This window comes from Solenopsis invicta, chromosome 10 (assembly GCF_016802725.1).
Source record: "Solenopsis invicta isolate M01_SB chromosome 10, UNIL_Sinv_3.0, whole genome shotgun sequence".
NCBI lineage: Eukaryota > Metazoa > Arthropoda > Insecta > Hymenoptera > Formicidae > Solenopsis > Solenopsis invicta.
The window spans coordinates 3,955,005-3,980,623 of record NC_052673.1 but is presented as its reverse complement, the minus strand read 5'-3'; the positions used below and the strand labels follow the sequence as shown (position 1 = coordinate 3,980,623).

General features: G+C 34.5%; 2 protein-coding genes across 16 annotated transcripts in view; one reads left to right on the top strand and one right to left on the bottom strand.

The window, feature by feature from the left end:
* LOC105203569 (osmotic avoidance abnormal protein 3) overlaps positions 1–25,619 on the bottom strand; it is a 185,795-nt gene that overhangs the window by 109,924 nt on the left and 50,252 nt on the right. For all 15 annotated transcript variants that reach the window (XR_005575728.1, XR_005575727.1, XR_005575724.1 and 12 more), the window contains exon 3: positions 8,893–9,182. Coding sequence is in view for 4 of the 15 variants with exons in the window: in XM_039454465.1 (XP_039310399.1) it covers positions 8,893–9,182 (290 nt within the window). In the remaining 11 variants the exon portion in view is untranslated. The remainder of the gene's footprint in view (positions 1–8,892; positions 9,183–25,619) is intronic.
* Positions 2,393–3,572, top strand: LOC105197978 (piggyBac transposable element-derived protein 4-like). Its single transcript, XM_011164589.3, has one exon. The coding sequence runs from the start codon at positions 2,393–2,395 to the stop codon at positions 3,431–3,433; it is 1,041 nt and encodes a 346-aa protein (XP_011162891.2). The 3' UTR covers positions 3,434–3,572.

Here is a 25,619-nt window from a genome sequence, read left to right as displayed (position 1 = left end):
AGTAATAAACATGTACCAAAGGTGGTACATTGGCCATATTAGGTATCTTTAGTCATTTCTCAAAAACAAAAAGAGCTGTCTCAATGATTTTGAGCTAACATATATTTAGCATTATGTGATGAGAAGTCAAGAAATTATGTCCTTCAGCCTTATTGCGTTTACAACTGACAATACTTTAAAAACGGAAATGTAACAAAATTGCTACAATGGTCCTTCTAGTGTTAATAATTGAAGGGTCAAGCCCGCCGAAGACGGGCGAAGTTCGACCCCAATTATACGAAGCGTCTCGTTCGAAGATGATAACAAGTGTAGATGTCCGTGTCCTCAAAATCTCACAACGTTCAGAGCGTAGAAAAAGAGAGATGGCGCTGCCGGCGGCCTGCCGAGGCCGCTGGTTCCTTGCGCCATCCTCGCCATATCTTTTAGAAAATTAAGAGTTGTCGTTTTTTTGGGGGGGGGGGGTAATGCACTTGGGTTAGTAATATTGGGGTGGGAAAAGGATCATCTTCGAACGAGACGCTTCGTATAATTGGGGTCGAACTTCGCCCGTCTTCGGCGGGCTCGTTTGACCCTTCAATTACACTATGCGTCTCGTTCTCGATGATAACAAGTGTAGATGTTTAGCGAATACGACAACTCTAAAAATTTTAATTATTTGTACTGACAAACAAAATTTTACAGTTATGTCTAAAGAATAGGAACGATCTTAAATATCTATCTTAGTATTATAACTCGCAAACAAAAAATATGTATATATATAAATATTAAAATTATTCTAAAATTGCCTGAATAAACTCATTGTTCGATGTTTGCATCGGCTTATTATAAAACTTGTTTGTGATTGAGCAGACCAACCTACTGTACGCCGTATTGTAGTTATATCTACCCCTTTTTTAAAAGCAGCAGATACGGCCGCATGCCGTGTACTATACGCAGAAAACTGTTTCGTATCTATACCTGCTCTATTTAGTAAAGCTTTAATCCAATGCCCAATAGTCTGCGCACTTACCGCGCCATATGATTTTACCGTAGATATTAACAATCTTGATTTATTATTATTTCTAAACCTTTTGTATATTTGAAATATTCTAAAATAGTTGATGCTGTACATAACTTTGGTTTTTCTTTAAAATATGAAAAATAAAGTTCTGGCTGAAAATTTCCTGGCTTAGACGTTTTAATTAAATCTGGTACTTTTATGGTTAAGCCTTTTGTTGAAACATGAATATTTTCAATACAAATCAGCGTTAACGTCTGTAACCGATGCGCAATCGTCAATGCTAATAACATCGCTATTTTTTCTGCTGTTTCCTTAAAACTCAATTGACTTAGAGGCGGAAGCTCTTCGATGTATGTTAACACTAGGGTAATGTCCCATGTTGAAGCATATTTAGGTCTTATCGGGTTTTTCCTATAAATACCTTTAAGAAAACGTACAATAAGTCCATCCTGTAAAACATTGTATAATGAAATAAGAGCGATCGCCGATCTGGTGGTGTTTAAGGTACTATAATCTGCGCCTTCTTTAAATCTTTTAGTTAAAAACGTTAGAATAGATGTAGTTGTTGCATTAAACGCATCGAGTTTGTGTTTTACCGCGAACTTCATCCATAGTTTAAAGCGCTTTTGTATTGTTTAACACTAAACCTACCGCGACCGGTCAAATGACCGTTTTTAAACTTTTGTTTAAAATTTCATACATACAACGTTGTTGCATCGCCATTAAACTTCACGACTTTTCTTATAATATATAAAGAATGAATTTTTCAATATTCATTTTTTTTCTTATTGTTTATTTTCTGAGAAAAATTTGTAACCTGGCTTACCTACCACGACCGGTCATTTGACCGGTTGAATGATTTATATATTTTTGTAATGGTACTCTTTCAAAAGACTCAATTCAAAAGCTATATAGTAATTACAAATAATAAATAAGTGTGTGGCATGACTTTAGCTGAAAACGTAATAATTATACATGATCTGAAGGAGCAACTATGAGCAGAGTCCGGATTTCGGCCGTTTTTCAACTCCAAGCGCCGCGCGCCGCGAGAAGAAGGATTGCACGTGATGACGTCCTGCTTGCTATGTTTACTCTTACACCGTCACCCTGGTTTCCGCGGCGGCCGCGGGCAGCGCACAGCTTTCGGAGTGGGGAAAACTGCATCGAGATCCGGACTCTGTATAAGATTGTAAATAAATAAAGCCGTGGCTGGAGAGGACGCCTAACTGTTTTCTCGCAGATATACTTCAAAAATAGTAGCTGTCTTTTTGATAAAAGTGAATAAAACTAACAACACTGTAGTAAGTTTTATATTTTGTCTTTCATCCTTTTTTTATATTTTTACATTTACATTTTTACATTTTAGTTTTTATCTTTTATTAGTCATCAAAAATGTCGAGACATTCAAAAAATATCAAATTGTTAGACAAAATAAATAATATTGATGAAGAGTGTTCAGAAGATGACCAGGAAATTTCTGACATTGAAGACAAAACACAAAATTATGATTTATCTGACAATGATTCAGATACAGATTATGACGAGGAGAATATTTTGAATATACGTAGAGGACAAAAGAAAATGAGATTTGTAATTAGTTTCGAAAGTGAAAATGAAGAAGAGCTAATCGAAACCGCTACTGATGGAACTATTTGGCAAGAAATAAAAGAAGGCTCTAAACCTGGAAGAGCACAGATTCATAATATTTTTAGAGATACATCAGGACCAACAGGATATGCTAAACGAAATATTATGAAAGGTAAGGTAAGGACGGCATTTTCTCTGATTATTGATCATCATACAATGGAACATATAAGAAAGTGCACAGAAGCAGAAGCATTTCGAGTGTTGGGAACTAAATGGAATCTAAGTATTGCAAAGTTATATACATTTATTGCACTTCTATATGCACGTGGCGCATATGAGGCTAAAAATTTAGATATATCATATTTATGGAATAAAAAATGGGGTCCTGCATTTTTCTCAAAAACTATGAGCAGAAATAGCTTTACAGAAATTATGAGATTTATTCGGTTTAATGACAAAAATCAACGAAGCCAGCGCTTACAAACCGATAAATTTGCTTTGATTTCTACAGTATGGTACAAGTTCATTGAAAATAGTCAAATCTGTTATAAACCAGGACCATATCTTACTGTCGATGAACAATTATTTCCAACAAAAGCTAGGTGTAGATTTACTCAGTACATGCCCAATAAACCGGATAAATTTGGTATCAAATTCTGGTTAGCTTCCGACGTAAACAACAAATATGTTGTGAACGGTTTTCCATATTTGGGAAAAGATGAAAGGAGAGAACCTTCAGTCTCCTTTGGGGAATTTATTGTTCTCAAACTAGTAGAACCATATACAGGCCATGGAAGAAATATAACTATGGACAATTTTTTTTACAAGCGTGTCATTAGCGACTAAACTTTTAGCAAAAAAAAACTACGGTTGTTGGAACTATTTGCGGAAATAAAAGGGAGTTACCAAAACTAGCTAAACAAAAAAAGGATAATATGCCACGTTTTTCAACAAAATTATACCAATCTGACAATTGTACTCTGACAATTTACAAAAGTAAGCCCAATAAAAAAGTACTGATTCTCAGTTCAATGCATACATCGATAGAAATTGAAAAAACTAATACCTGTATACCAGAGACAATTACATTTTACAATAACACCAAATTTGGTGTAGATGTGACTGACCAAATGGCCAGGAAATACACTGTAAAATCCAAATCTCGGAGATGGCCTCTACAGATATTTTTCAATATCCTAGACTTAGCCGGGATAAATGCGTGGATTTTATATAAAGAAACCACAGGAGAAAAAATTTCGAGACAAGACTTTTTATTCCAATTGGCAGAAGAACTTTCCACTGAATTTCAAGAAGAGCAACAGCAAGGCAAAGAAGATACATCAAAAGCAGCTACAAATATAAGTACAGATTCACATAAACGCAAAACTTGTCAAATAAGATTCTGTAAAGATAATAAAACCAACAAAATCTGTCTAAAATGTGAAAAATACGTATGTGGAAAATGTGCAATCGAAAATGTAATTTGCAAAATATGCGGCAAAAAAGAATAAAGTATAATATATATATATATAGTAATAATAATTTATTTTTAACTCTTTTTAAAAGAAACTATATTTTCTTTACTATTAAATTGATATATTATCTCCATTCAACATTAATATTAAACTAAATATAATTTTTTCAGAAACCGGTCATTTGACCGGTTACGGTAGGAATAGGTATACACAAAATGTCGGTAGGTTTAGTGTTAAAAGTTGAAGGTGCTATAGAATCTAGCATGATATCTACTGAATCTTCTGTGACTCCTTTTCGCCGAAAAGCTTTCCTGATAACTGTCCTGCCATCAATGACAGTTTCATTGCTAATGGATGCGTCTTTTGCCTACAAAGAGATAATAGAAGTTTCTTATTCGGAGGAAATATAAGAGGTTCTGACGATAATAATGATTTAAATAACGGAAACCAAGGTTAACTGATCCATAAGGGCACTACAATTGTGCCTTCCGCTTTGTCTAAAATAAATTTCTTTAATGTTAGCAAAATTAGAGAGAAAGGGGGAAACGCATAAATTTTTTTGTTTTCCCATGGTATTGTAAATGCATCTATAAAAACTGTATCTGGATCCGGAAATCTGGAGCAGAATTTTTTGCATTTTTTATTTAATCTTGATGCGAAAAGATCTATAGTAAATGGTCCAAAGCTTTTCTCAATTTTTTGAAAGATTGCATCTGATAACTCCCATTCGGTATCAATGTTAGTAACACGCGACGCTGCGTTTGCCTCTATATTTTCCTCCGATGGAATATATGATGCCATGATCCAAATTTTTCTCTTTTCGCTCCATTGCCATATTTTCCGGGCTAACTCGCTGAGGTGAGGAAACTTGATTCCTCCCGCTTTGTTTGTAAGCTATCGCTGTTGTATTGTCCAATCGCAAAAGAATTTCGCACGAAACCATTTTGGATGCAAAGCTTTGTAGCGCATAAAAGGCTGCTTTAAGTTCTAGATAATTTATATGGCACTTTCTTTCTTTCTTACTCCAAAACCCGCTAATTCTAATACCGTTGCAATAAGCACCCCAACCAGTCATTGAAGAATTTGAATATATTTTTATATCAAATCTTTGAATTCTAATTGAATTGTAACCTGATGGTACAACACGTTTCCACCAATGTAAGTCTTCTATTGCTACCATGGTTATATACATTCTTCCTTCAAAATCATTATTATTAAGTATTAATGCCAAAAACTTTTCTCTTCCTAATCTCTTAACGTATACTTTACTGTATGCCATTGCCGGACAAGCTGCCGTCAATATACCTAATAATTTTGCTATCTCAAATTCTATATTGTTTTCCTTCATAAATTCGATTTATAAATTTTACAATTTGAATTGTTTTTTTATCTGTTAGTTCCAAACAAAAGGTATTTGAATTAATTTTAAAACCTAAATAAGTACATTCTTGACTAGGTACTAGTGAACTTTTCTGATAATTTATAACAAAACCTAGATGTTCCATTAATTCTTTAGCATAATTGATGTTACTTTGACAAATTTCTTTAGATTTGTACATAAAAAGTATATCGTCTAAATATATTACTGTCACTATTCCACGTTGTCTTAGATGGTTCATGACTGGTTTCATTAGCTTAGTAAATATATACGGGCTGGTAGAAAGCCCAAAAGGAAGACAAGTGAATTGATACAGTTTATCGAAAAATTTGAAACGGAAAAATTTTCTATGATCTTTATGTATAGGAATTACGTGATAAGCATCCTTTAAATCCAGTGAACTCATATATGCTTTTTGTGTTAACAAATTCTTTACTGATCGCATATCCTCCATTTTAAAATGTAAACTGTATCTATAAATTTATTTAATTTTTTAAGATTAAATATAAATCTATTTGATCCATCCGGTTTTTTTAGTAAGAAAATATAATGAAATAAACTGCCTACTACTTTCCGAACACTCTTCTATAATCTTATTAGACAATATTGTTTCAATTTCTAATTTGATTATTGTTGATTGTTTTTCTGAATTTTTATTTATTGGAATTTTATGTTGACGTGGAATTTCTTGAAATGGAATTTTGTATCCTTCTAACCAACTTAAAATACGTCTATTTGACGTAATTGCTGTCCAGTTTTCCTTATAATTACGCAGGCGTCCTTCTATATCCGTTACCCTTATTTCTTTGATGATGATCGGCTCGTCGTCCTACTGCTAGATTTCCCTGATAAGTGTGTCGCTCTCTGGTTCTTTGGTTTGAAACGAATCGTATTCTTCCGTTGATACGGTCTCTGTTGGTATCGTTGATAACCCACCTGTCGATATTTGACAGGTGGGAATCTCACATTTCCCTGATTCCAAGTTCTTAGAGGTTGCCGAGAATTTGTAGTTTTTTCAGGAGCTTTAATATTAGCGCAGGCTTTTTTTAGCGACTTTGCTTCCTTTACCTGTTCACCAAACTTTTCGCCATATAGCCATTGATCTGATTTTGCTGCTTCCATTGTTGGTTTCACTGCTTTGTTCATCAGAGGTGTAATAAAAGCCTTTCTTGATAATGACTGCTGGTGATACACTTCTGTTAATAGTTGTCCTAAACCGCATAAATATTTTGTGAATTTTTCATGGTTTATGCCTTCCTCAGGTCCTTCCAACAGCATGGACACTGCCGCTGCTAACGCTGCGATAGCCGATCCGACACAATTTTGTGTTTCAACGAAATGTTGATCTCTCTTGCTAGCCACCTCTGTCAAAGCAGGTATAATTTCTAAATTTATTTTAGGGGCTTCCGAGAAAAGATCTCCTTTCCACGGGTACATTTCTAGGATCGTTTTCTTATTGCTCTCAGGCAGTCCATCTCGCATCCATTTTTGCCATCTATTTCTTAATTCAGCATGAAATTTTACTTCAATTTGCTTTTTTTGCATCCTGGTCTTCCCCTAAAATTTTTGACATTTCCTCGGAAATAGTTTCTTCTACCGTGGAATTATTAGAAGCTGTGTCCACGTCCATTGTTGGTTCTACGTCATCTGTCCCTGACAGGTCAGTGTTGTCCATAACCAATTCGCCTGCAATATATGTATACTTATAAATACTCACCATAAGATGGCTAAAAATTATGGTTATGCATCATAACCTCTATCGCAATCGTATAGATTCCGACACTTGAAATGCTTAGAGCATTGTCGGGTATCGAATTTTTGTTCATATTGAACATCTGCGTGCCATGACGCCTCAATGCTTCGTATGGAATCATCGAATAAAACAGGAAAGACTTCCTGGTGTTCGCCTTAACATGTTTGCGTGTTATAAGGCTTACCGGTTTCGTATGGAAACTCGGCACTCAAGGATTCGTATGACATCCTTGAGTACAAGGAATAATTTCCTTAAACATTTTTGCGTACTATGACGCCGTCGGTTTCGTATGGAAACCGACACTCGAAGACTCGTATGGAATCAACGAGTAAGACGAATGAACTACTCAAGCATTTTTGCGTACTATGACGCTGTTGGTTTCGTATGGAAATCAACACTCGAAGATTCGTATGGAAACAACGAGTAAGACGAATAAACTTCTGAATGTTATTTGTCTCGTATGGAAACAAACAACGATCAACTTACTGATGTTACTTTTCGGAGATGACTGATCTGAAGCCTTATGCTCATCTCGTGACTGTATTAGTGTTGTAATCATTGTAGTGAGGCTATCTACTTTTCCTTGCAATTTCTGTAGTTCTCCCTCAGCCACATTTCGCTTCTTACTATTATCTCTCGATTTTTCCCTTGACGTTGATCTTGAATGTTTCCTCTTTTTTGCCTTAGACATTTTACCAACGTTTTTTGAGATTATCTACGCCACACGTGCGAGCTCTCGAGCACAACGAAACCATATGGCGAGGATGGCGCAAGGAACCAGCGGCCTCGGCAGGCCACCGGCAGCGCCATCTCTCTTTTTCTACGCTCTGAACGTTGTGAGATTTTGAGGACACGGACATCTACAGTTGTTATCATCGAGAACGAGACGCATAGTGTAATGAATTTTCTACTAAATAGGTTTCACTCTAAGAGTAATACACTCAAGATAGAATCAATTATATACGCTTATTAGTTTAACAGAAACCTTGCTGTCTCATATTAAAAGCTTATCCCATAATAAACGACTTTACCTTATTTAAAAAAAATGACAATGTTATAATTTTTTTTTATTATGATTTTTTAGCTTTAGAAAAGCGAATTTTTGAACAATTTTTCATTTTTGGTTAATGATTTTTCTTTTATAACTTTACAATAAATCATTTTTTAACAATATCAATTATACAGTCACATTTTTGAGATTCTGAAATTTTATTTGGAAGAAAAAGATTGTTAAAAAATATTGATTGGAACCAAATTATAACTTCTCAAAGTTGTTAAAGTTTTCCAGACCGGAAAATATCTTAACATAATTTTTCGGATCGTATTTAACGTTTAAAATAAAATATTAAATAAAAATTAATATTACAATAAAATATCTTGTATTACATATTGTTATGCCCGCTTTTCGGCTAAGCTTGAGAAGCTGGCTGAAGGAAGACGATCGATTAGACAGAAGAAGCGCGGCCGGCTTTTGTTCTGTTTCGAGACGCGGAGTTGGCAAGTGATATTTTGAAATAATTCCGCTATGAATTAATTGTACATAGTGATCTAATTAAAGTCAGTGTTTTTTTTTTTATAAAAGAGTGCCTGGTTATTTCGTGTTATGCGTTCGCGCCTTCTTTCGCGAGAGTTTTGCGTGCTCGTCTCGTCAAGTACAACAATATTTTCGTAAAAATTAATTTAAGAAGTTAAAGTCTACCTTGTTTCTGAACTGGCGGTAGAAGTAGCCTCAAATAAGTGTTCCAATGTACGTTCGACAAATCCTCGCATTGTGAATGATTTTCCGCATCCAGTTTGACCATAAGCAAACACAGTACCATTGTAACCTTCTAAGACGGCCTCGACGATGACGGAACCTACATTTTCGTAGACTGATTCTGTTGTAGCAGATGGACCGAACGCAGCGTCAAATTGATAGACTTTTCCAGTACCATTGGCGACATTTTCCAGCGTGCAGGATTTTGTCAGCGGATCGATCGTCACCACATTCTATAACAAATGAAAAATGCTTATGCAGTGTTATTAGGGATAATAGAAATAGACTTACAGCCCAAGACAAAGGGGTATCCTAAAACGAAACTGATATAAAAGACTATTAAACACAATATTTAAGAGTTTAAATTTCATGTATGTGCTGCTTTTATATCTGCTTTGAAATCTCGACATTAATACAAAACGTTAGCTGCATACAATAGAAGAAGCAATTTTGCAATTATTACAAGCTTCATTATATAATTGATTTATATTTGATCTGGCAGAAACTGATGACAACATCCAATCATATTAAAGTATCTTGTAACAGTTGTAAAATCATTTTATTCTTACTTAACCCAACCCTTAAAGTTGCAACTTTACTTGATACTTTGCAAGTTCTTTGTGAATTTAGATTGAGTCATATATCCGAATATTATTATAGTTTTCCAAATATGTTTCTTTCCGTTTCTATTTGTTGGGTGATTATGGAATAGAGCCACGGGATCGCTGTTAGGAGGATCGGGTTTCAGAACGTGGAAATAACGTCGTAGTCTGATAATGCACTTTAAAGTCTATATTTGAGTAAACGTGCTCGCGGAGAACACCCGGTTTGCTGGGCGTAAAGCGTTATATGCACAGATCACGTATGAGCGCGTACTTCTCGCAGGAATTCACTCGCGACGCGAGATCGCCTCGATACATTAATTGTGGTATTAACGCGCGCTCGTCCCTCTCCGCGGCACTAGACAAGAACGTTCGAAACAGTTTTCGGCTTGTCTGACACTTCGTATTAAACTGATGGTTGGATATTTTTGCACAGTCGTGGCTAATTAACGAGAACGATGTAACTTAGTATAAGATGCGAACGATTGGAAACTCGTTGGCGAAAAAGGGCGTCGATCCGTCTCAGCAGAGCGCGAACCTCGCAAAACGCTTGCCTTAGGTTCGATGGCAGGGGAAAAGGATCACGGGTTATGCGAATGATCCGTGGTCATATTTCCGCGAGGTAAACGAGATTCGGCGTTTTCTCGTTCGTATTGGAAACGGAGCGGGAAAATATATATAATCCGAAACACTATTGCTTTATAGAAAAAAAATTTTAGTCAATTAAAATTAATTAAAATTTATTTAAAATTAATTATCCAACAGTAACAATTATCCAATTTTTCAATAACTTTAATTGAATATAATATCACTAAAAATATTAATTAATATGATATAACCGATGAATTTGTTGAAATAAAAGTTTGAAAAATGCAATTAAAATAAAAATTAGGAAATAATGAGCTCAAGAGCCACGCAGGATGTCAGACGCAAATAAATAAATCAGCTTAAATCCAATGTCAAGCAAACGTTTCAACCTTTAATAACGGTCTTCTTCAGTACAGATTTACAAGTCTATAAAACAACAAATTAATCGCACTAATTAAGATATAACTTTATCGAAATAAACAAATAAAGATCAAAAATAAAAAAGAAAAACAAGTTACCGAATAAATAGAGATTGTGCAAAACCGCGATATACATCTTCTTTCGTCGTTTTAACATAATAATATAATAAACGACCACACAGAGCGTGTGCAGAGACAAGAACTTCGTAAAAACCACATGAGTTGGTTGCTAACAAATAAATAAATAAATAAGAAAATAATATTAAAATAATGACTTTAAAACTTGTAATAAACAACAATACAAATTAAATAATTAAAAGAAATAAACGAAAAATAAATAAATAAAAATATACATAAATATGAAATAAAAAAAAGCTATACAAGTCATAAGATATAAAATTGTAAAAAAAAACATTATAAAAAATTGTGCAAAATCAAAAAAAGAAAAAAGAAATAATCAAGACAAAAAATTATGTACAAAATACCTCTAAGCACCAAAATTCACGTTATAAAATAGGATTATAAAATAGGATGTTACATCTCGGTGAGAATAGATACAAATAATAAGGACCAAACGAGATTTAATTTACATTTAATTTACACACATTTAATTTACAAATAAGAGTACAAAGTTATTTGAACTTTGCTAATCTAATTTTAATAATATTGATCAATACAAATTATTGAAATTTTGATTATTTTACCTTTTTTGCTCAATCAAACTACAAAGTGTGTTGAAAAATAGCAATAAAGTTACCATTTTTTTTTAAATATTAATTACAAAATTTCTATTGTTCTTAACGTGTTGAGTTCAATAGAGGATAATGATAATGTTATGTAATTACCAAATAATCCTGCAAATAGTGTACAAATACTGTAGTTAAATTTATACGCAAGGTGGTGCGATTTAGAAACCGGTGCGATATCGGCAACTTTACCCTATTAAGCTTATATAGGATTGTGAAGTCATTCTTATTAGGGAACGACCAAAATTTCTCAGATACCGAATTGATGTAAGGAATCGTGAAATACCTTGTCGCATTTTTATTCGCTCCCTCAGTGTCATTTTTATGAAAAAGAATTTTAACCTAAATTGGATCATGGAAAATATGAAATTTAATTGGTAATTGTCAAGTAAAATGTTAACCAAAAGGGTAAAATTCTTTTGATGAAACTTTGGGTGTGATAATAAAATAATTTTATTAACCATACCGAAAACAATACCCTTTTTATGACATAGCGGGTGATGCAAAAAGAAATTGAGGTATCTTCCCGACAAGGTGGATTTACGGTACTGATCGAAAATAATCACATTATTACATTTAATCAATAACACATCAAGAAAATTAATTTTATCCTCTTTTTCCGTCTCCAATGTGAATTGTAAGTCATGCACAGAAATGAACGTGTCAAGAATACAAGGCAATGAGTATTCGGGCGTCGCTAATATGATATCATCTACGTATCTGAAATAAAACGGTAGATGGAATAGAAGATTTTTTATTGCAGTACACTCTAAATCTTGCATGACCAAATCAGCTAAAATAGGAGACAACGGAGATCCCATTGGTAAACCAAAGAACTGTTTATAGGTAATGTTGATAAATTTGAAAAAAGTAGAGTCTAATATTAAATTGAGTGATTTGAGAAATTCATTAAAAAGGACCAGAGTCTTTTTTTAAATCAAATCCCATCTCGTCGTGACGCTTTCCACTGCTAAGTCTTTTGGAACATTAGTGAAAAGAAACACAACATCTAAAGACGCTAATACATGACAGAGAGAACATACACAGTGCAATTAGAAACCAGTCGATATCGATCTTAGGCAATCTATTTTGCATCGGCCGTTCTGTAAACACCAATGACCAGCTCATTATAAATTGGTTGCGCACCACGGGGCAATTTGTTGAGAGAGCATCCAGATAGTCTGTTCACCAGAGTTGACAAGGGTAACACAACTGTAGCCCTTGATAAAAAAAGATTACATTTTGAGAATGAAACGAATGTTTTCCGATGAATGTACCTACATACGCGTGAAAAAAATCCGGTCGCAAAAATAACAAAAAAAGCGCGCTCTCTTATTTCCAACTGGCTGAAAAATAATTATATAGAACAACATACATATAGGAGAATTTTAACAACTGACGGGGTTTTACCGAAAGCCTACGGTTTACTAAAGATACACAAGCAGGGTAACCCTCTTAGAATAATAATATCGTCAATTAACAGCCCATTATATTTGTTATCGTATTTCTCGCATCAAGTTATTTATAATAGCATACCAGAAACTTCGAGTTTTATAAAAAGCAGTAAATAAATTATAAAGTAAGAGAATTGTTAAAACAGAACGAGTAAGAAAAGGGGGTGGAAAGGATCAGACGTTAAGAAGGGGAAATACGATCGAAAATAGGGAGATACGCGTCAGTAATCAGTTTTCTTGATGTGTTATTGATAAAACGCAATAATGTGATTATTTTGGTTCAATATCGTAAACCCATTTCTTTAAGAAGGTACCTCAATTTTGTTTCGCATCACCCATTGTGTCATAAACAAGAATTATTTTTGTTATGGTGAACAGAATAATTTCATTATCACATTTACAGTTTTATCAAAAAAATTTTACTTTTATGATTAATATCTTACTTAACAATAATTATCCTTTAAATTATATCTTTGCCATGATTCATTTTAAATTAAAACACCTTTTTTATAAAAATGACACCAATGTAGTGGACAGGGGTGCGAGGAGGTATTTCACAATTCCTTATAACAATATATACATCGGCATCTGATAAATTTTTGTCTTTCTCCAGTAAGTATAATTGCAACGTAGTTTTTACAATCCCCATTAAACTTAATAAATTTATAACTGCAGGAAAAGACCACATTGATCGATTATCGTGCAATGATGTAGTCTACAAAATTAATTGTAGAGATTGTGAATCTTCTTATGTGGGACAGACAAAACGTCAGCTAAAAACAAGAATCACAGAACATAAATTGAATATCAGAAAATCTAGTTCTTTTTTCGTTATTACGAAACATCGTATCAAGAATTACCATGATTTTGATTGAAAAAATGTAGAAATTTTAGATAAAGAACCATCCTTTAAAGAAAGATTGATATCTAAAATGTTACACATAAAGAGACAACAGAAAAGGATTCAACAAACAAACTGATACCGAACTGCTTTCTGACGCGTATCTCCCTATTCTCGATCGTATTTCCTCTTGTCTGATTCCTTCCTTTTTTACTCATATTGTTCTGTTTCGACAATTCTCTTACTTTATTATTTGTTTCACAACACTGTGATGTACATTCGTACCAGCATTATATAGGATATAGTTTTCGGAACTCATAGATATGATCTATATTATTCTTTTCATGTTATCTATTCCATTTTACAATTTTATTATTGAACTTGTACAGCTTTTAATTTATTATTTTTTGTTGTTGTATTTTGACTTTACATTTGTTTTTTTCTTTCTTACAATTTTATTGTCTTGATTTGTACAGCTCTCAATCTATTATATTTATTATTATTTTTTTTTATCTGTATTTATTTATTTTTTACATTCTGTCGTTGAATATTGTTGTTTTTTCTTTTTTTGTGCGGGTTTACTAGACTCATATTCCAAAAATTATGTCTTTTTGCTTGTTCCTCAAGGATACCTCTTGAACTAAGACACTTTTCGACACATTTTGTAAGCACGTTATAATGTGGTTTTTGTAAACTGATATCGCAGATATATTTGGTCTCAATTTATTGATTAATGTTGCGTTAAGTTTTATTACGATTTACTATTTAATTGTTTCGATGTTATAGATTCAAACATTGTACTGAAGATGACTTGTAATTAAATAGTCAAAACGTTTACTTTATTTACCTTTGGTATTTATTTTGTATTGACGCACAACACCTTGTACGACTCTTAAGCTTTTCTTGTCCATTGGATTTGTTATTCGTTAGGAGCCTTGAATTTTGTATTTATTTTCTAATTTTTTGGTCATATACATATTTTACTTAACTCCAATACTTTAGTCGTTATAATAATTTTCGGTAATTAGTTAAAATTAGGAACTACCCTCCAATAATTTTGGGAAGTATCCCAGTTGCGCACAGACCCGATTGAACACCACTAATCATAGCGGCCGAGAGTATTTCCGTTAGTTGGGTTAGATTAGATTACGTGATTGGTGGTGTCCGATCGGATCTGTGCGTAACTGAATCTCACCTTAATTTTGACCTTAACATATGTTATTAATGGTGTAGCCCTGATTTAACCTCCAACAAATTTTAGCAATCGCTCGCTTTTTGTTAAAAAGTTATAATCATAAAAAGTTTGTGAAAAGTAACATGGGCTTCGACTTTCCAAGCGGAACAAGACTTACAAGTTCTTAGTACTGTTCTACATAGATTTGCGACTTCCCACGTAAAGCGAGGTCTATCTTGCCTCGGGAACAAAACGAGGTCTACATATGTACTGTTTGCAAACCTATGTAGAATAATACATTTGTAATCGTTTTACAATTCTAAATTTTCTGTGACCACATAATATAATATATGATTACGAAGTATGCATATGTGTCTGTACACATGTGGTCACAGAAAATTTACGGTTTGGTTAGGGAAGCTGGTCTCCCAGGGGTTGAGCCACCTATCAGGCGCGTCTCCAGGTAGCGGATAGGAGAATGTCCGGAGGGGCCCAAGTTACCATAGGAATAAAATCCTTTGTGAGATTAGGGACTTCCTGGAGAGTGACGGCTATCATTGGTCTGCCAGATATAAAACCTTACGTGGGGCTGGGAAAGCCGCCGCCGTTGACCAGCTTCCTGAGCCAAAATGTAAACCATCGTGGCAACGACTGCATGGCACTAAGGTGGCAATGTTTTGAACGATGCCTCTGGGGCACCAGTTGAAGTACTGCCAGGTAAAGCAACTTCCCCTGATAGTTGGATGCGATGGTAATTCGCACTACACGGTCTGGGGAAGGATACCAATAACAGAGGTAAGAAGCTGTTGGAATTTCTGGCGTCAATGGACCTAAAGATTCTCAACAGAGGTAACGAGCCCACTTTTTGCACGGCGGTGAGGAAGAAAGTTCTCGATCTTACTGTCTGTTCTAAGTGGCTATCAAAGGATGTTGTCAGGTGGATGGTCTCAAACGAGCCCTCATTATCTGACCATAGATAGATCACCTTCAGACTGACATAGGGCAGAGAGAAGGTGAGAAAGTTCAGGGAGCCTAAGAGGACCGACTAGTACTCATATCGGGAAGACCTGGATTGCAGTTTCAAAGGCTTCCCCAGGAGGGATGGGACGGAAAAAAAACTAAAGCTCTGCGTGGATCATCTGCAGAGGGCACTGGTGAAAAGTTATGAAAAGAACTGCCCGGAGAAGGCGGTTAAGAATTCCAGAGGCAACTCCTGGACACCCAAGTTGCAGGAGTTCAGAAGTGTGGCTCGAGAGGCCTGAAATAGAGTCAGGAACACGGGCCGCCAGTCAAGCTGAAAACTTTACAAAAGGGCTCAGAAAGACTATAGGGATTCTGTAGTAAGGGCCAAGAAAAGAAACTGGAGAGAATTCTGCAAGTCGATAGAGAGCATGCTCAAAACCACAAGATTATGCAGGATTTTAGCCAAAATGGAACCCGGACGCCGTCCTGGATTTCGTTAGTCTCCATGACGGGACGTTGGTGACCGGGGAGCGGTGTCTGGTGCTGGAGACCAGTTTTCCGGGCTTTTGTAGAGAACATGGAGAGCTGTTTGCCTATGAAACGGCGGGTTCGCGCTGATCTCGTAAAACGGATTGGAGACTAGCGGCTGGTATAGTCAAACCTAAAAAGGTGAAATTGGCTATAAATACTTTCAAACCTGTCAAATCGGCGGGACCAGATCAGATTTTTCCGGTTCTTTTTTAAGAGGGGTTAGAGCTGGTCGTGGGATCTCTGAGTCACTGAGGGCTTGGCTTTGGCTGTATGCCTAGCGCATAGAAACTAGCCTAGATCGTGTTCATCTTGAGAGCGGGAAGAACACCACCTACTCATCCGCTAAAGACTTTAGACCGATAAGTTTGACCTCGTTTCTTGTGAAGACTCTGGAGAAATTGGTCAATGCATATGTGAGAGACGTTGTTCTTCAACGCCATCCCTTGCATCATGCGCAACATGCATATCGCATAGGCTACTCTATGAAGACGGCTCTTTATGCGATAGTCTCGTTTATTAAAAGGCAGTTGGAGAGGGACGACTATGTGGTAGGCGTTTCTTAGATATAGAAGGTATTTTCAACAACACCCCGCACAAGGTGGTGTGTAAAGAAATGTTGCGCAGGGGTGTGCCGGATAAACTCGTTGAGTGGATCCAGGGTATGCTTGGGAGACGGGTCATAATTTTGCTGGGAACAGGTTAGTGCATGGGTACATAGAGATTGCCTCCAGGGCGGAGTGCTCTCTCCATTATTATGATGCCTGGTGGTGGATGGGCTGCTCGGGAGGCTGAATAAGAGGGACTTTGTTGTGCAGGATTACGCTAAAGACGTGGCTCTGCTGGTGCGAGGACACTTTCTTGGGCCGCTTTTGGAGCTCATGTAGAGTGGTATGGGTTCCCCCCATTGGGAATGGTAGAGCAGTGGTGCAGAGGGACCGGTTTGTCTGTGAATCCGCATTACAAAAACAGTGCTCGTTGTTTTCACACGCAGATACAAAGTGAGCACTATAGAAGGGCCTATTTTTGAGGGAACGAAATTAGTTCCAACTGAGTCAGTGAAATATCTAGGAGTAATCCTGGATAAGGAACTGTCTTGGAGGGAACACCTTGACAATAGCTGTAAGAGCCTGTGTTTTTACTTCTGGTCGTGTAGGAAGATTTTTGGCCAGACGTGGGGTTTGAAGCCCAAGATGATCTATTGGATCTACATTGCAATACTTCGACTAAGGCTTACATAAACAGCAGTTGTGTGGTGGCCTAGGGCGCAAAAGAGGACGGCCGTGGTGGCGTTGGAGCACGTCAAGGCTCTGATTTTAAAAGGGGTTGAGTGCAATACAAACTACGCCGGTAGCAGTCACGGGCATTTTGCTTAGAATTAAACCGCTTCACCAGGTAGTGGTGGGGGCGACGGCAACTGCTGCACACCGACTAGTCTGTGAATTAAAGTAGGAAAAGAGAACCACGCACACTAGGTTCCCTAGTGGCGTTTTGACCGACCCTATCTTTAGAAGAGGCAGGATAGGATGCCAGCGGTTGAGGCCTTGGATAGGCGCTTTAAAGTGCATGTCACGGGGCTTATGCACTGGAAAGAACCTAAGGCACTAGATCGGGCCTTGGACGAGGCCATTTGGTTTATAGACGGCTCCAAAACAGGCACGAGCTCCGGTGCGGAACTCATATTCGCCTTGTTACATAAGTACATTTTAAATAAAAATGACAATAATATAATTTTTTTTTGAAAATATGAATCTTTAGCTTTAAAACGCCGTATTGTAAAGTTTTTCAAAATTTTTTGTTGCAAAGATATGATATTTTTTTAAAGTAGATTTTTAGATGTCCAAAAATACCTCATATTCTCTATGTTACATAATTATACTCTTTAAAAGGAATGACTTTGCCAAATTTTATTTTAATAGTGTGACTCTTTAGCTTTAAAACGCTGTATTTGAAAGTCCTTAAACGTTTTTTGTTGAGAAAATATGATTTTTTGAAGGAAAAGTAGATTTTTGACCAATTTCTCATTTTTGTTTAATGGTTTTTCTTTTATAACTTCACAATAAATTATTTTTCGGCAATGCCGATTGTGCAGTCACACTCCTGAGATTTTGAACTTTCGTTTAAAAAAAAATTGTAGAAAAATATGGATTGTAATCAAAGTTATAGCTTCTCAAAGTTAAAAAAGTCTCCCAGACCCAAAAATGTGTTTCCGTATTTTACAGGATCGGTGTGTTTAAGGGTTAAATGTGCAGATATTGATATAATATTTTTTTAATTTTTAATGTATATATGTAGTTGATTTATATTCTACGTACGTTTACTTACTTTAAAAAAAACGAGTAATTAAAAATAATAAATATGTCTCAATAATTATCCTATGATTTTGTTTGTGTTGCAATCTACACCAAGCGTGTTGCAATTGATACTTATTGGTGTTAATTTCGGTCAAAAATATGGAATATTGACCAAGAAATAAAAGTGTTTTATAAAAATTGTTACAGTCGACACCGGTCTCCCCTACTTTAAATACGTTCCTATTGAAATATGTAGAATTGATCGTTAAGTTTGATAGTTCATGCAACTAATCACAATATATGCAAGAACGTTCTTCTACAGATAAAAACTTCGACAAGACAGTAATATTTTTGTAATATAACTTGTTCCACTACAATTACAAAATTTGTACAAAAATGGACAACAAATGATTGTGGAAGAATTATTGTCTTTCTTCAATAAGATTCTGCAGGGTTGCAGTTTGTAAAAGAAATCCAAATTGTATTTAAAAATGGAAAAAAATACATACAGTTACAGATATTACAATTGAGCCTGTTATCTGTGACAAATCCTTTTAAAATAGAAATTAAATACGACCTTTGCTCATTGTGGCTGATGGTAAAATATGGTAAAATGCATTCACAGAAACTTCCAGTATGATACGTTTATATATGCAAAGCTACTCCAAAACATATGAATGATTTAAGTATACTGTTTGATCAATAAATGAAGCTACACTAACATTTGGCCCCTTCATTGTTGGATCAGATGTTAGAAATATTTATTTCTTATTTCTTACTGAATTATTATAAAAAATGGTCTATAATTAATTCGCAAGCAAAGAATTAATCAATAGAATAAAATAATTCAAAGAGTTTGCGTCGACAAATGGGACTAATTGTAGATGTCACAAAACAAGGTAGCGAAACAATCAGTGATGGCAATATTACGGGTCAGTTTTTTTAAGAATTCAGAAATAATCAAAGAAATTACTAGTTTTGATAATATCCTAAAAATGTCCTCAAAAAATTTGCTATTATTTTAAAAGCTGTTTCATGTAATTTCGCTGTTAATGCACAAAAATTTAGCACTTATTGTTGAGATACAGCTAAATTATATAAACAATTATATAATTGGTATTCTACGTCGGCTTCTGTTCATAAATTGCTAGTACATGGTTCAATAATTGTATTGTTAGTTACTTTAGCAATTGAACTCTTTCTGAAAGAAGACCAAGAAGCAAGAAGCAAAGACTGTAAATGTAATGGGAACATAATAGAAAATGCTATTGAATTGCACACGGTGATTTATTTAGAAGTCTCCTCATTTTACCCAATTCTTTTATTACGTTTCTTAGACATATTCCTTGAAAAAAAAAAAAAACAACGCATTGCTCAGAAATTATAGATGTATTATTAGAACTAGTTATGAGTCAAGATGAAGAATAATCATCATTTAAATTAGAATATTTGTAATTAGCATTTACTCTTTCCATGTACGCTTTTTGTAGAAAAAAGCACAATATATTACTCAATGTACATATCGGTACATTTTTTTATGTAACATAAAACAGATATTAGTATGTTACAATGTAAATGTTAATAGAAAACTGAAAAATCTTGGTTGTAACTTAACATATCAATATTTATTATATGTTATATAAAAAAATTACCATCGAGTATCACATTAGACTTTTTCCTAAAAATAGAGTATATATATATATATATATATATATATATATATATATATTAGAATTTCCTTCATGATAAAAACACGTGTTTTTAAGGAAACATAACATACTAATAAGATAAAATTATAACATTTAACAATAAATAGATTAATATAGGCAAAAAAAACAATCTATACTTTTGAAGAAGAAATATGTTTTATTGAATATATAATACATTCTCTATACAAAATTTTTATTTTGTTTTGAATATATCAATAAGAACTATTCGCGTTAGTACAGTGGTAGACAGAATATTTGCAACACTTTTTTTGATAGTTTTTGGAATGTAGCCTGATCATCGAGTGAATGAACATAATTGATTCCTATTTGTGGATCCAAGCAATTACGTTCGCCGTTCGATGAACAAAGCTGTGTTCTAAAATCCATCAAAAAAAAAGTGTCGCAATTATTTTATTTATCACACCAAAGCGCAAGCTTAAACCCTCTGGTATTTCGTTAATCTTAACGACTTTTTAAAAATGAAGATTATACTAACAAGGAAAGGAACAGAGGTGTTCTCCTCCGATTTTAACGAGTCTTTAATATGTTTTGGTATAGATCAAAATAAGGGACACGTACTTTTTATACGTGCCCAATCTCACTTTAAAGGGTGAAACACCTCTTTAAAGAAAATCGGCTTTCTACTTTTGAAGCGTATATCGTTGGAACTATAAGAGATAAAATGTTCTTATTGTGAGATAAAAGGCTTAAAAACATCCCTACACGCATATACGCGCACTCGTGCGGTCGTTATGGAATGGCTTTTAACCCGTTGAGGTCACTAGGAGTTCAAAAGACCCCAAGCTAACTTTAAGGACACACGGACCATTTAAATAAAACTTTCTATGAATCTAATCTTTATCTGAAAATATACTATTTTGAGAATACACTCTTAAATTTTTGTTGAATTATCTCAAAAATTAACAATTTTATGAGGTTTTTTGTAAAAAGTCAAATTTTGCAGTTTTCTTTTTATTTGAATTTTTTTATTACGTTAAATTGTAATTAAAAAAAATTATTGGATGATAAAAAACAGACCTCAAGGTATGGCCAATAAAATTTTTGCGACAAAACATCAAAAAGCTGGTAAATGGCATTTGATTTTTTGCAGGGAGGTGCAGTGCATCCCATGCGACCGTTGTGTTACTATTTGTAAGTTTGACCTCAACAGGTTAATGATTTTTGGAAAATGGAAATGTCGCAACGTAACTTTATCAATGAATTCGTAATAAAATAAGCTTTATTTTGCTTATAAAAAAATAAACATTTAAAAAATAGGTGTTAGGGACAAATATTAAAAATTTAAAAAATTTTTTTTACTGTTATAAAATACTCTTCAAGCCATTTAACTCTGAATTAGAACATTTTTCTCTATCTCTTAGTTTCGACGATATACGTTTTGAAAAAAAAGGTGTTTTACCTCCCCCCTTCCATCCCCCTAAAAGTGAGTATTGGCACGTATAAAAAAATATGTATGTCTTATTTTTATCTGTATTATAGCATATTAAAGGCTTATTAAAATCAGACACCTCTGGCTCTTTTCTTGTAAGTATTTCTGCTATTTTAGAATCTAATTTAACCCTTAAACACGTAAGTGGGTCTGAAAGACTCCATATAAAGTTTTGAACGCTTGCTATGTGAAGACGGAATGAGATAGGAGGTTCGGATCAAGACGTAAAAAAAGTTTGAAATCTCCTCTTTCGATTGATATGGTTGTTCAACTTTTTTGGTCAACTAGAATTCGAACGGCACGGCAGCAAAGTTTTGTTAGGGTTAATGGGACCTATATAGTATATGAGCAAAACTTTTTTGTGAGTAATATTATGTAAAAAAACTGGATAAAACACGTTCAAACAGATCCGTACACGTATGTTTCTCTGTCTAAAGTTAAAATACTATAGTGCCGTGGAAAAAAGGACTTTTGCGTAAAGTCCAAAATATATTATGAAACACATCAATTTTCAACTTTAGACACCTTGAATTAATCAAAAATATCTAATATTCGCCTTGTTATGGTATATTTTTCAATAGAAATGGCAGTGACATAATTTTTTTTTTAATTACGATTCTTTAGCTTTAAAACGCCGTATTGTAAAGTTCTTAAAAGTTTTCTGTTGCAAAGATATGATTTAAAAAAAAAAGTGGATTTTTATATATACAAAAATACCTCATATTCTCTTTGTTATATAATTATAATTTTTGAAAGGAATGACAATACCATAATTTTTTTTGAAAGTATGAATCTTTAGTTTTAAAACACTATATTGTAAAGTTCTGTAAAGTTTTTTGTTGCAAAGATATGATTCTTTTTTTTTAAGTGAATTTTTAGATGCGCAAAAATACCTCATATTCTCCATGTTACATAATTATACTTTTTAAAAGGAATGACTTTGCCAAATTTTATTTTGAAAGTGTGACTCTTTAGCTTTAAAACGTCGTATTTGAAAGTCCTTAAACGTTTTTTGTTGCGAAGATATGATTTTTTGAAGGAAAAGTGGATTTTTAACCAATTTCGTTTTTTTTTTTGCTTAATGGTTTTTCTTTTATAACTTCACAATAAATTATTTTTCGGCAATGCCGATTGTGCAGTCACACTCCTGAGATTTTGAACTTTCGTTTAAAAAAAAATCGTAGAAAAATATTGATTGTAATCAAAGTTATAGCTTCTCAAAGTTGAAAAATTCTCCCTGACCCAAAAATATGTTTCCGCATTTTACAGGATCGGTGTGTTTAAGGGTTAATCATATACAATAAAAAATATAGTAATTTACTTTTTCGATTTTTGACCGTCTAAAATCGAGTCTGGTCTATTGTGGATCGTTTCCCCAAGGTTGAGCGAGGAAGTAGTTTTAGTGCGTAAGCGGAAGTATTGTACTTTCCGCAGTCAAATCTTTCAGGTTTTGGTGCCCTCGTCATCTGTTTGAAGATTTCCACTTTCAAAAGAAAAAAAAGGTTTCTTTGACTATATAAATTGTAACAAAGCGTCCAGAAGGCACTCCGTAAGAGTATACACGTACTCAGTCGGCGCCACCGCGCCATACTATTACATCGCGCACGCGCTAATAAGCTTGTACTGGTAGCGTGCTTTGCTCCTCGAAACCGATCGTTAGTGGAGGGAATACTGGATTCCGAAAGAAGCTGAAAACCCGGCGGATGTCTCCAACGTCTCGAGATTCGAAGAAACAAGGCCTTTTGCCTCCAACTAGTCGGAGTACTCCAACCCGTTGACTAGTCTCTCCGAAGAAGCCTCCTGGATCATACGTTCTGAGATTATGCGTTTTGGTCTCTGTTAAGAGTTTTTAGCCGACGGACCAAACTCTGTTCCCGCTCCACGTCAGTTACGAGCTCATAAGTGCTTGGACTTAATCAAAGGTTTTTGACAGCCGATTTTTCCTTGCCAGCATCCGTTCCGCTTGCACCAATGCATGAAAGGGGTGAAGTGGTCTTTGCCTTCACTGAGCGTTCTCAGCGTCGTCGGTGCATCCGTCGTTTCAACACGGGCATTAACCATAAACCAAATTGTCAAGGCACTCCAGTTAGAAGACCGTAAGAAGAAACGCCAAGAAACGCGCCGCGTCCATCAAACTAGCGGCACAAAAACTAGCCCGCGCTGAATGTGTATCTCTAAAATTAGCCCGTACAGCTGATCGCGCTCGAGACAACCTGCATTATACGTTGATTACGGCCGCGATCAAATACAAACGACGATTTAGCCTAAATATCGTCAAATAGTTCCGTGATTACATTATAACCGAGACGTACCTGTACCACCTCGGCCTTTCATGCCCAAAATCCCTTCTAACAATGTAGCTTGACATGATATTTCCCGAAACCGCTTCGACAAACACTTGCGAAATTACCATCGGTTCATCGGAATAATTGTAAATTTGCCGCTGTTTCTTACGAAAATACGTACCCAATATTTTTCCCAATTTTACGTATGTTGCATGTACGTTTATACCGTATTGTAACTTGTACATTCAACAAGTTTAATTCCGTGTAACACATATCGAATATCAATCCGCATAACGTTACATGCAAAGTAATTAGTTTGTAACACATGCAAAGTAATTAGTTTATAACACATGCAAAGTAATTTGTTTATAACAAAACTACTTCTGCTAATTATATAAAGCATTTGTCTAATTCTCTTCGACCCCAATCGTGCACTGGAATTCTGGTGAACTATGCCTGTGCACAATAAAGCAGAGTCGTTACAAAACATGGTAATTGTGCACAATAGGGGACCCAGCTCCAATCATTTTGACCTTGACATATGTTATAGAAGCAAGGATATAAAACAACTTTTCCTTATAAATTAATTGGCGCTCTCGTCTAGTTTTCAAGACATACTTAGAGAAAAAAAAACAGTTTTTCTTAATTATTTCAAAAAATATTCATTTTACAAAAATATGTGTCAAACAAAAAATGAAGCTCGTCATAAGCTCTATAAAAAAGATTATATACATATTTTACCTAACTTCAATATTGTAGTTGTTATAGTAGAAAAACTCTTTTAAAATAATTTTTTTTTATTTTGAGAAAAAATACGGGAAAGGGAAGGACGGAGTTTCTCCCCCGCCCACGCGTTCTCTGTACGACATGTAAAAATTTGAATTTGTCAGAGTTTTTAAAATGGTTTTTTCGTTATAACTCCTAAAGCATTAGAGTTAGGTAAAATATATATAGAACCTTAATTGTAGTTTTTTATAAGCTTTATTTTTTATTTGACACATTTTTTCTAAAATGAATAATTTCTGAAATAATTAAAAAAACTGTTTCTTTTCTCTAAGTATATCTTGAAAACTGGACAAGAGCGCTAATTAATTTATTAGGAAAAGTTGTTCAGTATCCTTATCTCTATAACGTATGTCAAGGTCAATATGAACGGAGCTGGGTCCTCTATTGTGCACAATTACGTAACATGAATTTCTAGTCATCCTTACATTTTCTATAAACTAATTAAATATTGATTCGATATATTGAGATTTAGGCCTCCCTACGATAACCATAAAGTGTGAATTCAATCCTAAGTTAGGAGAAAATCACCAATACTGTCATATAACTTTGTTTCTGGATTTTTCAAACAAAAACTAATAACATTTTTATATTACATTATTACAAAATTACAGTTAGAAAGCGCATAATAGATAAAGTATTTTTACAACAGAACCAATAATTGCTTACCCACAAAATATTTTGTCAAAATAATTATTATCAACTTTTTGTTTTTATCTTGTCGTTTTGCAACCTCCTACAAAAAAGTAGATCACCATTTTATCTAATACCTTTTTGCAAGAAATACAGAAATCCTTTGCTACTGCAGTTGTGCGAGATCGTACCCAACTATGT